Raw genomic sequence first — 13,203 nt, forward strand, 5'->3', positions numbered from 1 at the left:
TTGCAGGGGTCCCAGGATGAGGAAAGAGATAAGGATCTGACTCCATGTTTCAGATGGCTTGATTTATTATTTTATGATATATATTATATTAAAACTATACTAAAATAATAGAAGAAAGGATTTCATCAGAAGGCTTGAAAGGAAAGAAGTGGAATGATAACAAAAGCTCCTGACTCTCAGAGAGTCTGAGCCAGCTGACTGTGATTGGCCATTAATCAGAAACAACCACATGAGACCAATCCCAGATGCACCTGTTGCATTCCACAGCAGCAGGTAATCATTGTTTACATTTTGTTCCTGAGGCCTCCCAGCTTCTCAGGAGGAAAAATCCTAAGGAAAGGATTTTTCATAAAACGTGTCTGTGACACAGGGCAGGTAACCAGGAGATGGATCCCAGGGCAGGTAACCAGATGGTTCCTTTGTTGAAGTCTGCCTCTGACAGATCTGGAAAGAGCCCTTAAGTGGAGTGAAGAGTGAATGACTTTGGGGTGGGTTATTCCATGTTTTACTCACACAAGTGTTTGTTTCCACAGAAAAGCTGCCTTCCTCCTACACCTCAGAACCTGGCAAGGTGCCCCCAGTGCTGGCATTAGGTGTGAGAGGCCCCAGAGCCCACGGAATCCTGCAGGACATCACCCGAGGCTGTGGCAGGGCGGAGCCTGTCGTGTCCCTGCCCCTGGCCAGCCGGGTGCACCGGGAGCTGTGCCTGTGGTTCGGAGGGAGAGCTGCTGGAGTGCTGCCCCCGCCGTCCAGGTGATGGCCCAGGACGGTTTGGAGGTGTTGTTGCACAGGCAGTGAGCCCTGCAGGCAGGCAGGCACTCAGAGATCTGTGTGTCCTGGGTCCTGCAGCACGGGGGTGCAGGGGGAGCAATCCCTCTACTTGTGCATTTCCAAGCCAGTTGTGCAGTCTGCAGAAATCCTTCTCTCTTCTGCAGCAGATCATAGAGCCATGGGGTATCCTGAGTGGGAAGGGTCCCACAGGGATCATCCAGGGCAACTCCTGGCCCTGCACAGACCCCCCAACGATCCCACCCTGGGCATCCCTGGGATCATTGTCCAAGCTCTCCTGGAGCTCTGGCAGCCCCGGGGCTGTGCCCATTCCCTGGGCAGCCTGGGCAGTGCCAGCACCCTCTGGGGATGAACCTTTCCTGATCTCCAACCTAAACCTGCCCTGGCACAGCTCCAGCTCCTGTTCTTTCAGCTCCTACATGTGTCAGGTGTGGGACAGTTGCAGTTGCTTCCTATTCCCTGCTCCCTGGTATCCAGGCCCCTAATTCACACTCTTGCTGCAAGATTTGGACACCTGGTGCTGGAGAAGAGCTGCAAGGTTGTGTGCCAGTAGTGACCCTCTCCTAGGAAACCTCTGGCTTTGCCCTATTTATCAACTGATAAAGGGATTCAGTAGGAACAGGTTCTTTGGAGGATGATGAGACAAGAGTGTGAAAATGAGGGGTGGCTAATAAACCTTGAAGTGCATGAGAAACTCTGCTGCAGAAGGCTCAGACCTGCAGCTTCTGAAGAGGTTTTTAGGGATGCTGTCTGTTCTGGGGGCAGGGTGGCACAGTCAGAGGCAGCAGGCCGGAGGTGAGATGCTCTGCACTGCTGTCAGTGCTTTCTGTGAGTGGCAAAGCTGGGCCATGTGGAATTAACCTGTGGATTGCTGTGCAGGATTATGTGTCAGAGTTCAGCTCTGCTCCCACCTACAACCAGAAACTCTCACCATTTTATGTTTAAGATGTCAAAAAAAAATCAATTTGGTCGAATTTCATTGTCTTTATTTGTTTATTTTCCACAGGGATGCATTTTCCTCTTACAAAGATGATAAATTCTGCTCCTCTGGTATAACTCAGTCCGGAGCAGTGTTACCTCCTAAATAATGCACTTGTCTTTCTCCTAATGCTGGTAATTTGGTCTGTTGGGAGACAGGAATACAAACTGCAGCTCAGATTGCCCTTTTCAGATTAGACTTGCAAATGCTCCAGGCTCCTGGGAGTGAGCAAGCAGGATGTGTTCCAGCCAGCTCCGTGCTGGTGGCAGGGGATGAGGCAGGTTTGCCTGAGCAGCCTGAGCTCACAGTCCCAGCCAAAACTGTTCCCAGACAGTCCCTGGCTTTCAAGCACACCTTCTGTTCACCCTGCCCTGATTGGGTCCTTTTGGATGTGCAGGAATGTTGTGGAAGTTTCTCTGGCAGGAACATCCCTGCCAGACTGGATCATGCTTGTTGCCTAACACGAACCCTTCAAACTGGTTAAACTCAGCCTAAAGAACCCAAAGTGAATAGCAACTAGGATGTGTCTGTGGGTGGGAAAAGCTCTGCTAGTGCAGCCTGACATATTTCTTGATTCCCAGATTTCTTTGCCAAGCTGACTACTTTGCATTAGCTACTTTTAATTGAACACAGGGAGCCTCAGGGGGAGTAATATGAAAAGATGTTCAGTCAGAGAGACCTTGATGCAGCTCATGTCATGGACAAGGGATTGAAATGGCTTTTCCAGTAAAGCAGTTTTACCAGAGAAGCTTCTGTGGCCTTGGATTTGTCACAGAAAGTAGGTTTGAGTCAGAACCTTTTAATATTTTTCATTTAATATTTATCATTTTTCTGCAGCTCTCAGAGACCTTCCCCAGCTGGGGCAGGAGCAGATGAAGAAAAAGTTGACCTCCAGGCCTTGATGCTGCCTCGACCTCCAGCCATGCTTGTCTCAACTACCAAAGGTCAGTGCTAGGAAATGAAATTTGAGGGTTTACAGTTCTCCTTCACTGATAACATCACTTTACTCCAGCCCAGCTAAGGCAATTATGCCTCTGCATTGCTCAGGGCTGTGACCTGGCCAGTTCTGGAGGCAGGAATGAATTTCTAGTGGGATGCTGTTGCCTGAAATGAAGCACAGAAGTGGCACCACCTCATCTTCCTCATGGGAGCAGCTGCTGGAGTCCTGGGGGCTGCTTGGATGTCACTGAAGGGGGAAAAAAGAAACAAAAAACACTTCACAGGAAATCTCTGCACAAAGAAACAGTCACATGAAGAGCTAACAGAGTCCTTAAACTGCTGGTTCATTGATCAGAGATCATCTGAATTTTATAATCAGGGGAATTAAAAGGTTAAGGCTTTGTTTAGGGCAGGACTGACCACAGTCAGAAAGGAGAAGGAGAGCAATTTGTGGGACTAATATCAATGGGTTATCACCTCACATCCCCATTTTCCCTTTGTAGGAGCAGTGTTCAGCCCCTGAATGTGTACCTAAGCAGCAGCAAACCTAACCAGCAATATCCAGGGGACACCTGCCAAGGCTAAAATGTGTTGGGCTCCTGCTGGAAAGTTCAACATCCCCTGGAGAGGGCCTGGCCCAGCCCATCTGGGGGGCAGGGGGCTTTTGGCCAATGCTCCTGGCTGGTTCCTGCTGGCCCAGTTGAAGTGGGAATTTCATTCACAGGAATGAAATGAAGGGAGAGCAGAGGGGAGCAGAAGTTCAGCAGCTCTCAGGGAGGAGATGGAAGAAGGAAAGCAGGATTGGAGTGACAGGGAAAGAAGGCATGGGGAATTAATTGCCAAAGAAAAGAATCCATGAGAAAAGGATGGAAGCATAAGGCAAAAAGATGAAAAAGGAGTAGAAGAGAAGGAAAATAGAGAAGGGAGAAAGGAAAAAACCAATTTTGAGCCAGTTTTTCATCTTTTGGCTCATGTTAACTCAGGTAGTTTGGCAGGCAGCCCTTGGCTCTGTTATTTGGGATTGGGATTGATGGCAGCTGGTGGCTACTGATGGAATGAGTCACATTTGCTGCCTCCCCTTCCTTTTATGGCCCTTAATGATTCACATTTGCTGTGGGCTGCTGAGTTCCACCACACCACGTTCCATCTGCATGGAGCCTCAGAAGTCACTGTCAAGCTCTGCTCCTCAGATAACTTTGCTCTGGCAAGAGGAGCTGAAGCTCTGCTCTGGGAGCAAACACCCTTGGGGTTTTCAGGAAAAGAAACATTCAGTGACTCCTTCCCTGTGGTCTCCAGCAGCTCCTCTTGGAGACAGGAATAATTATCCATGCAGATAATTATCCATGCAGAGCAGAGGTATTGCAGCTAGGCAGACCTGCCCCTTCTCAGTAATCAGAGTTTTGGTGACCCAAGCAGATATTCTTGATTATTTGGGACATGTGTGTGCAAAAAAAATGGTTTTTAAAGTGTTATCAACTGGAGTAGAACCAAAATCTTCCCACCAACAATCTTAGGTTTTGACAGCTCCCATATCATGAATATGGTTAAAATCCAGTGTTAAAGCCATAAAGCCAAACAGAGATTTTAGGCAAAGAACCATCCTGCCTGTCCCATCCTTAGTGATAAATACAAGGTTTTGGTGCTGTTGCTTTGAACAACCAGGCTGAGCCTTGGCAGGACAGATATCCATATCACAATGTCTAGAATAAAAAGAAATATTTACTGTCCTACCCTCAGAATCAACTGGGACACAATGAAAAATGCTCCAATCTCATTAAATCTATTAGTTAAAGCTACAAGAAATTACTGAGGCAGCACAGAGGAAACCCATGTAGAAGTGGGCTCAGAGCTCACTCTTGGCAGTTTATGGAGATCTGAATATACATTGTGAGGGATAAAAAGCTGTGTTAGAACTGAGAAAGTGTAGTAATGGAGGTCATGGTAAAAACAGAGAGCTCAGGCAGATCAGAGGCTTCAGGGAAAAGTTTTGAGCTTGTCTCACACTGTTTAAAATGTGGGGGGCTGCTCAGGAGGCCTTGGAGGCTCCTCCTGAGCTTGCTCAAGATTGGCAGGGAGTCTGGGATTCAGCTTGGAGAACAGGAGTCTAAAAACCCAAAGTTCTAACCCAAGGGGAATTCCAGTTGTGTCTACATTCATTTGTACTGGGATGAGGGACTCAGGGAGAGCTCGAGCAGCCAGAGCTGCTGAAAGAGGATCAGGTGGGACAGGGCAGGCTGGTACCACTGCCATGGTGTCCAAGGAACCTGAGAGGCCCCAGAGGGTACCAAACCAAAGGTGAGATCACAGGTGGTCCAGAGCTTCAGGAACTTGTGTCTGGGATGAAGATTAAAGGCAGGCACAAAGGAAGGACAACAGGAAGCAGAAGAGGGTGCTGAGCAGGATTGTTGGGACCACCAGTAACAGCAGAGAGCAATGAGAGCAGAGAGGAGTGGCCAGAGCTGCTTCATGCTCTTTGGAGTGAACAAATTGAGCAAGAACAAGTAGTTCTTGTTGCCCTTTTTGGTCAGTCAGAGCGTGGTCAGGCCTGCAAGGCTCAGTCCTGCCCTTAGTGCTGGGGGCTGCCTGGGGACAGCTCCCACAGCCCAGCCAGCACCAGCACCAACACACTGCCTGTGAGCAGCTCCCAGACCTGGGGAGACAGCCTGGCTCGTCTCGTGATGATTCACAAAGATATTACTGATGATGCCATAAGCTTTCCCACTCTGGGCTGGCCTTGGATTGCAGTCATGATGAGCTGGATGCAGCAAACAAACCATAAAACACTGCTCAGGATGCAGCTGTTTGCTTCAAGGTGGAGGCAGCTGCTCTGAGAGCTGCCTTGCACTGACACCACAGCTCCTGTGACAATAATATGCTGTTTTTCTTGCCCTTTCTTTGATCTAGGGGACATCATTCTGCTGGTGTCACCTGTGGTGCCTCCGTGTGCCTTTGGGGCCGTGCTTTCCGCCTGTGCCCGCCGGGGCTTTGTGCTGCAAGGACTGCGGCAGCTGCAGCTCTCAGCACAGCAGGGCCTCATGCTGGGCATGGCAGCAGGGCAGGTACTGTGCCCTCTGTGCCCTGCCTCACCCCTTGCCCTGCAGCTGATGGTGCCAGCACTCCTCCTGTGAGTGCTGCAGGACACCCATTCCCTCTTTCCCAGCTCTCTGTGTTCCTGTGAGTGAGCTCTGGCTGCTTTCAGTGCTGGCTTTTTCCCTAGCAGGAAAACCCTACAAAGCCTTGGCCTCTCATGGAGAACAGGAGTGTAAATTCATCATCCTGCTCCTACTAAAACAAATGTGAATTTTGCCATTGATGTCAGAATAATCAGGAGCTGGCAGTAGCCCCATGATCCAAATATTGATGTGCAAAGGTAGTTTAGGAGAAGAGTCTTCACTATCAGATTCATATTTGGTGATGTGCTTCACAGTCCCTCTGGGCCTTACAGCATGAAGTCCCCTACTTCAGTGCTCAAAAAGAGCTTTCAAAAATAACTTTTTTTTTCTTTGAAGCTCTGACTAACATGGTGATAGGTTTGATGGAAAGTGCACTTGGCATCTTGACAAGTCAGCCTCGGGAAACAGCAGTAATCACAAGTACAAGGTTGCAGTCAAACTTAACATATGCAAGAAGTCCAGTGCTGCCCTTGTTATACTATAAATCCCACAGGAATTATATGACACCTTCTCTCACAAAGGAATGGACCCCACACTTCAAGTCATCATTCTGAGGGTTCTTTGCTATGTCAGTCAGGAAATGCATAAGTTTGCAAATCAAACTCTACAAATTCCCTCTTTTCTGCTTGTTCTGTGATCAAGCCTAAGGAATAACAATGTCTCTGCCCATAATATTTTGTAGAATGAATGAAACCTATTTATGGAATACTACAGCCCAAATAGCCAGATATTTGGAGCATGTTGCTAAGTGACCATTAAGGAGTTAACAGCAGCAACCACTGCTCCAATGTGAATATCATCCCTTCATTTGAGACTCCAGATAATCTTAGAGTGACTTATGGTGCATCCACTTATGGTGGATGGTACCACCTATCAGCTGAGTTACAACTGCTCTGGTTTTAGCCCAGCCCAGCTGCAGGGCAGGATGATTTTGTGTTAAGCCTCTTCCCTGAGTTTAAATTAAGTTTCTCTGTCTCAGGAAAAGATGACGCAGAGCACCCAGCTATTGGAGTTCCTATGGCTCAGTAGTGAGCTGGATCTTGTTATGCCATTGTAATTTATCTATTTGCTTGAGCCCTATAGTAATTACATGTGGATTTAGCAGTCTAATCTGCCCTTCATTATTTCAGATTGCTGTCTTCTGCCCTGGCAAGAGCTCAGGCTCACCTGCTGGTGCTGCAGGAGGAGAGGTCCCTGGCGAGCCCCGCAGGCACTGCCTGGTGCTGCTGCTGAGGAGGGAGAATGCCACTCATCACATCCCTGCCCTGCTGACAGGTAATGCCCTGCCCAGCAGCCTGCCAGGGAGGGTTTGCATTGCAGGGGGTTCCACATCAGCAGTGCAACCACAGCTGTGCAGTGCAGGGAATATTTATGGGGAATGTCAAGGCCTGCTCATGTTGCTGTAGGAATCTCCAGACCAAGGTGTGAATCAGTCACTGCTGCACATCCAACAGAGCTGCCTGGCCTTTGCCAGCTGTTTGATCTTTAGCTCTGGAGTCCTCTTGAACTTAAAATCACCAAGTAGTTCCTGGTTGAAGGGGCCTCAGAAGGTCTCTCATCCCACATCCTGCTCAGCAGAGCATCAGCAATGAATTCCCTCAGGATGCTCAGGGCTTTTTTTCTGTCAGGTCTTGAAAATCTGCAAGGGCAGAGATTCTCTGTGACAGTGTTCACAGGGGTCCAAGGATGAGGGAAGAGACAAGGATCTGACTCCATGTTTCAGAAGGCTTGATTTATTATTTTATGATATATATTATGTTAAAATGATACTAAAATAATAGAAGAAAGGATTTCATCAGAAGGCTGGCGAAGAATAGAAAAAGAAGAATGATAACAAAGGCTTGTGTCTCAGACAGAGTCTGAGCCAGCTGACTGTGATTGGCCATTAATCAGAAACAACCACATGAGACCAATCCCAGATGCACCTGTTGCATTCCACAGCAGCAGATAATCAATGTTTACATTTTGTTCCTGAGGCCTCCCAGCTTCTCAGAAGGAAAAAATCTTAAGGAAAGGATTTTTCATAAAAGATGTCCGTGACAATTCTCCTGCATCCCCAGACCTTTGTTCCATCATTATGGGAGATGTTTTCCCTTTATGTGAGGTTGTAACCTCCTGTTTGGATTTGTGAGCCTTGTCCCTGGACACTTCAAAGCTGGGCCTGACTTTGGCATCTCACACCCAGTGCATGGAGGTGTTGTTGGGGCTGTCCTGCCCAGGGCCAGCAGTTGGATTTCAAGGATCCTTGTGGGTCCCTCCCAGCTCTTGCTGGGATTTTATGGCCTCAGTCCCCTCTCAGAAACTCTTTTTGCCCAGAGAGATAGGGTGGCCAAAATCCAGCTGTGCCACTGAACCTGAGGGCAGCATCTGATCCTATCAACCTCAGCTCTGAGACCTGCATCCTTGTGACTTCCAGGCACCCCAAAGTATCTCATTTTCTGTGGAGGGACTGCCAAAACCCAGCCAAGTTGCTGCCTTAAATCTTCTTACTTGAGTTTCTGTTTTCTTAAGGATCAGTTGACATTGACCTCAAGTGGGGAAGATCAGAGGCAACAGCAGTGGTCAGGAGGGAACAGAAATCGTGCCCTGGCTCTTCCCAGGAGGGATCACTGTGGGTGACCCTTCCATTAGCACCATCCCACACAGCCCATGATGGAGACATTCATCCCCAGCCCATTTGCTTCCTTTAATTTATCCACAATAGGAAAGAACATTTAGAGGTTTGGAAGGGGGGGAAACAATGACAATTCAAATAGTCCTGGGCTTTTTCTCCTGAGACTATCACAGAATGTTCTGAAAACATGTGCAGACACAGAGGATTAATCATGGCACAGTAATTACAGCCCCGTGTCACCTGCTGCCTCTGCACCCAGGGAAAGTTGCTCATTAAAAAGTGCAGTTTCTGCAGCTTCCCTCAGTGCCACAGATGATGTTTTGTGTTCATGTTTTGCACGGGGAAATTTCCACTAGAAATATATAAAATATTATCCCTCATGCTAGAGAACTCAGGGTTTTTCCCTTTGTTTGTGACAGATTTTGCACATGTCTCTTTCCATGTGTTCTGTGCTATTTTCATCAGTCCTGTACTGCAGAAAGACACCTTAGTCCATATTCCAGAGCCCTGGAGAGGGGAAGCTGATATTCTTTCCCCACAAGCTTTGGATTGGCATCTGGGAAGTGCAGAATAGCACTGAGATTGGAGTAGGGTAAATACCTCACTAAGAAATTCTGCATTTGTAATTAATATGAAAAGCAGTTTCCCCTTCAGGGCCTTGAATGCTGTTCAATTCTCAAAGCAAGTTAAAACTTGACAAATACTCCTGAAACAGAGCAGATAAATTGGTGGGATCTGTGCCCTGAGGTCCAAACACCACACATTTTTGTCCAAGCTTTACTTTCTGCCATGCCCTGAGTTTGAATAAACAACAGGCAATACTGCTGGGACAGTGGTGACCCATTTTTGGTGCCTCATGCCTTTTGAATTTTGAGGAGCAGGTGATTGTCAGTGGTACATTTGACATCCAAGCTTTGCCATCAGCCTGTAACACCAATAATCCATTTCCCATGCTCCACTACAGTGAATTTTTGACAGGCTTGTATGGTAGGAAGCAATCAAATGTGTACAAAGTAATTTAAAAAATAACAAGCCTTTAAAACTGTGGCCTGAAACATTATTACAGAAGGCTGAACTAATTGTTGTGGAAATGTACTGTATGCAACACCTTAATGCACTGCCTGTGCACAGCCCAGCTCTTTAGAGGGAGAATGGGAGCTGAGAGATTGTGGCTTTAAGCACTTAGTGTCTGTAAAAGTGGCGTGGAATGGGATGTTTTCCAGACTGGAAATCACAGGAGCAGAACATGATGTCTCTGTTCAGGTCTGTCACCCCAGCAATTCCTCCCGGGCCCTGTGGGGTGCAGGACTTTGGCCTCATTCCTGGAAGTGTGAGACACCTTGAGGGCCTCCACGTGAGCACTGGGCTCAGATCTGGGACTCTTCCTAGTGGACACCACCTTATTTAAGATATTTATTCAAGTTCAGGAGCTCTGTGGCAGCATCTGTGCACTTGTTCCACGTTTCAGTTCCCAGCAGAGTTAGAAGGGGATAGAAACAACTGGGTGTGCTGAAAAAGCCAGAGAAAGCTGTGGGCCAGCCTCAGTTCTCAAGAGCTCCTTGCCCCTTTTTAAGTGGCCCATGTGATTTTGGGAAGAGGGGATGGTTCAGCTGAGTTTGGTGTCTCAGGTAAGCTCAGTCTGTAGCGGAACTGTGACCAGTGACTGAAACAGCAGAGTGTTTTCATGTCAGGCTGAGCAGAGCTCAGCATTGCTCACGTTTGCTGCTGTTCTGAGCACAGGGCTGATGGAGGAGCTGGCAGAGGCAGGCCCTGGCATTGGGCACAGCCTCCCCCCTGCAGCTGCTGGACAGGAGCCATCGCTGTGCTTCCACGGGGCTCCGTACGCCGCGGCCGCGCTGCTCAGCCTGGGTACGTCAGGGGCTCCAGGGGCACACACCTGGGATGCTCTGGGCTGGGAGGGACCTCAAACCTCATCTGCTTGCTGGCCAAGAAGGCCAATGGCATCCTGGCCTGCGTTAGTGTCTCGGTTTGGAAAGACAGGTATCTGCTAGGGAAAGCAGGAGCCTTCCCTGAAATGGAGAGTGTGAACCCTCCCCACCCCTCTGAATTACTATAAATTTTAAATTAAGGGGCTCTCAGGGCAAAAAATATGGGAGGAGGAAATAACAGTTCTTTAGTAGGGAAGAAAATAAGAAGATAAAATAAACACTGCAGTAAATTAAAACAACACTGACAGAGTCAGAACCCAACCTGACACCCTGTGGGTCAGGGTGTTGGTGGCAGTCCCATTGGAAATGTGGCTGCAGTCCTCCTGCAGTGTCAGGGGTGGTTCTGTTGTAGCAGGATCTTGTAGAAAAGGGTGTAGTCTTCCTGTGAAGATCCAGTGGAAGAAGAGGCAGCTGCTGCTCCTCTGGGGAATCCAGTGGAGAGCCATGCAGTTATTCCAGGATCTCCAGATTATATCTGGGTAGCAATGCTTGGCTCCTCCCTCTGGGCTCACATCTCCCAATGGGATGCTGTAGTTCTTATCAGCCATGCAGTGACATTCAATATCAGCAGATGTCCCCTCCCGAGGGAGGAGTGATTGTGATCACTCAGAGAGAGATAAGGCAAACTGCCCACTTGACAAAGATAATCTGCCATACAGATGGTGATAGAATACATCTTGCCTTGCAACCTGGAACAATTAGGAATGGTGTGGCCAGCAGGAGCAGGGAGGTCATTCTGCCCCTGTACTCAGCACTGGTGAGGGCACACCTTGAGTGCTGTGTCCAGTTCTGGCCCCTCAGTTTGGGAAGGATGTTGAGATGCTTGAGTGCATCCAGAGAAGGGGCTGGTGAGGGGCTGGGAACACAAACCCTGTGAGGAACGACTGAGGGAGCTGGGGCTGTTCAGCCTGGAGAAGAGGAGGCTCAGGGTGACCTCATTGCTCTCTGCACCTTCCTGAAGGGAGGCTGCACACAGGTGGGGTTGGTCTCTGACAGAACCAGAGGACACAGTCTCCAGCTACCTCAGGGAAGGGACAGGTTGGATATTAGGAAGAAATTTTTCACCAAAATAATAATAAAGCACTGGAATGCTCTTCCCAGGGAGGTGGTAGAATCACCATCTCTGGATGTGTTTAAAAAAAGACTGGACGTGGCACTTGGTGCTATAGTCTAGCTGAGGTGTGAGGGCACAGGTTGGACTTGATGATCTTAGAGGTCTCTTCCAACCTCATCATTCTGTGATTCTGTGATTCTGTGATTTCATTCCACAGGCAGGGACACCCGCCACTATCCCAGGTTGCTGCAAGCCCTGTCCAACCTGGCCTTGGACAGTTGCAGGGATGGAGCAGCCACAGTAACAGGGGATTTTCCTGGATAAAACCATTAGGAACATGCTGTTTTCTGTAGGATCTCATTTGTTGTTCTGTGTGATGGTGTTTGAGGGTCCCCAAGATGAGGGAAGAGATGAGAATCTTGACTCCATATTTCAGAAGGCTGATTTATTATTTTATTATATATATTATGTTTAAAATGCTATACTAAAACTATACTAAAGAAAGAGAGAGGACATCAGAAGGCTAGAAAAGAATGATAATAAAATCTTGTGACTGCTCACAGCCTCAACACAGCTGGACCTGAGATTGGTCATTGAGTAAAAACAATTCGCATGAGACCAATCAAAGATGCACCTGTTGTTAAACCATCTCCAGACCACATTCCACAACCATCAGATAATTATTGTTTACATTTCCTTTCTGAGGCCTCTCAACTTCTCAGGAGAAAAATCCTAGCAAAAGGATTTTCATAAAATGTCAGTGACAGTTCTGCTGCCAGTCAATCACAGTAACTCTCATGAAAGAATCAATGGAAATCAAAGTGAAAATGCCTTTATAAAGTAAGTTAAAAGATACATGCAAAAAGAAATTATTGAAGCATGACACAGTAACATCCAATTAAGCCTTAATTAAGATAATTAGAAGGTTAATAGCCAATCAATACGTATTTATTGCCATAGTTTCAAGAGAAGTCAAAATATTAAAATGAGATAAATTGTTGGTTGTGTGTAGAACTGGAATGTGCTGAAGTGATAAATGCTGGCAGCTATAGTTCTGTAGGTGCAGAAAAGGCACTTTGCAATTTCATTTTACTCAGATATTCTAAATTCCAGTTTGTACAGTTGTATTCACTTTGGTAACCCATTCATTCAAAGCTGGGAGATTGATAGGATTTCAAACAGCAAGGAAATGGGTTTTCTGTTCTTAATCTATGACTCACATGGGTGAGTCTTAAACCTCCTAGTTCTGTACACTTGGAGTAAAAAAGATTCCCATGTTTATTTCACTAACTACATGTTGGGGTTTTTTATGTGTTCAGCAAGTTAACTTGGTTTAATTTAATTTAATTATTTGAAAATTTGAATGCCAGGACTTTTAATTAAAACATATTGCTCTCCAAAACCAAAGTGACTCTAAATCCTAAGGAAAAATGAAAATTAAATGCATGTCATTCACAATTCTCTAGCATTGTGAAATGTTATGATGTGGGAATAAGTAAGTAAATAAATGTTTATTGCTTACATAATCATGTAGTGAATCAGTATGGAACAACCAGGGTTTTCTGATGGGCCAGGGATTCTCCAGGCTGTGCTGTTCCCAACAGGACTGTGGATAGAAGCATAGAGTTACAGCAGTCCCCAAATTAGCTCCCACTTGTGTGCCCTGCAATGTCCTAGAAAGCAAAATGAAGCATTGATTTAATGTG

At 47.1% G+C, this 13,203-nt stretch overlaps 1 protein-coding gene across 1 annotated transcript in view; it reads left to right on the top strand.

The window, feature by feature from the left end:
* Window positions 1-13,203, top strand: part of DNAAF8 (dynein axonemal assembly factor 8) — a 111,013-nt gene that overhangs the window by 61,985 nt on the left and 35,825 nt on the right. Inside the window, exons 17-21 of the mRNA XM_058035841.1 lie at window positions 534-753; window positions 2,606-2,712; window positions 5,612-5,742; window positions 7,011-7,155; window positions 10,235-10,363. Of these exons, the coding sequence (XP_057891824.1) occupies window positions 534-753; window positions 2,606-2,712; window positions 5,612-5,742; window positions 7,011-7,155; window positions 10,235-10,363 (732 nt within the window). The remainder of the gene's footprint in view (window positions 1-533; window positions 754-2,605; window positions 2,713-5,611; window positions 5,743-7,010; window positions 7,156-10,234; window positions 10,364-13,203) is intronic.

Source organism: Melospiza georgiana, chromosome 16, assembly GCF_028018845.1.
Source record: "Melospiza georgiana isolate bMelGeo1 chromosome 16, bMelGeo1.pri, whole genome shotgun sequence".
Taxonomy (NCBI): domain Eukaryota; kingdom Metazoa; phylum Chordata; class Aves; order Passeriformes; family Passerellidae; genus Melospiza; species Melospiza georgiana.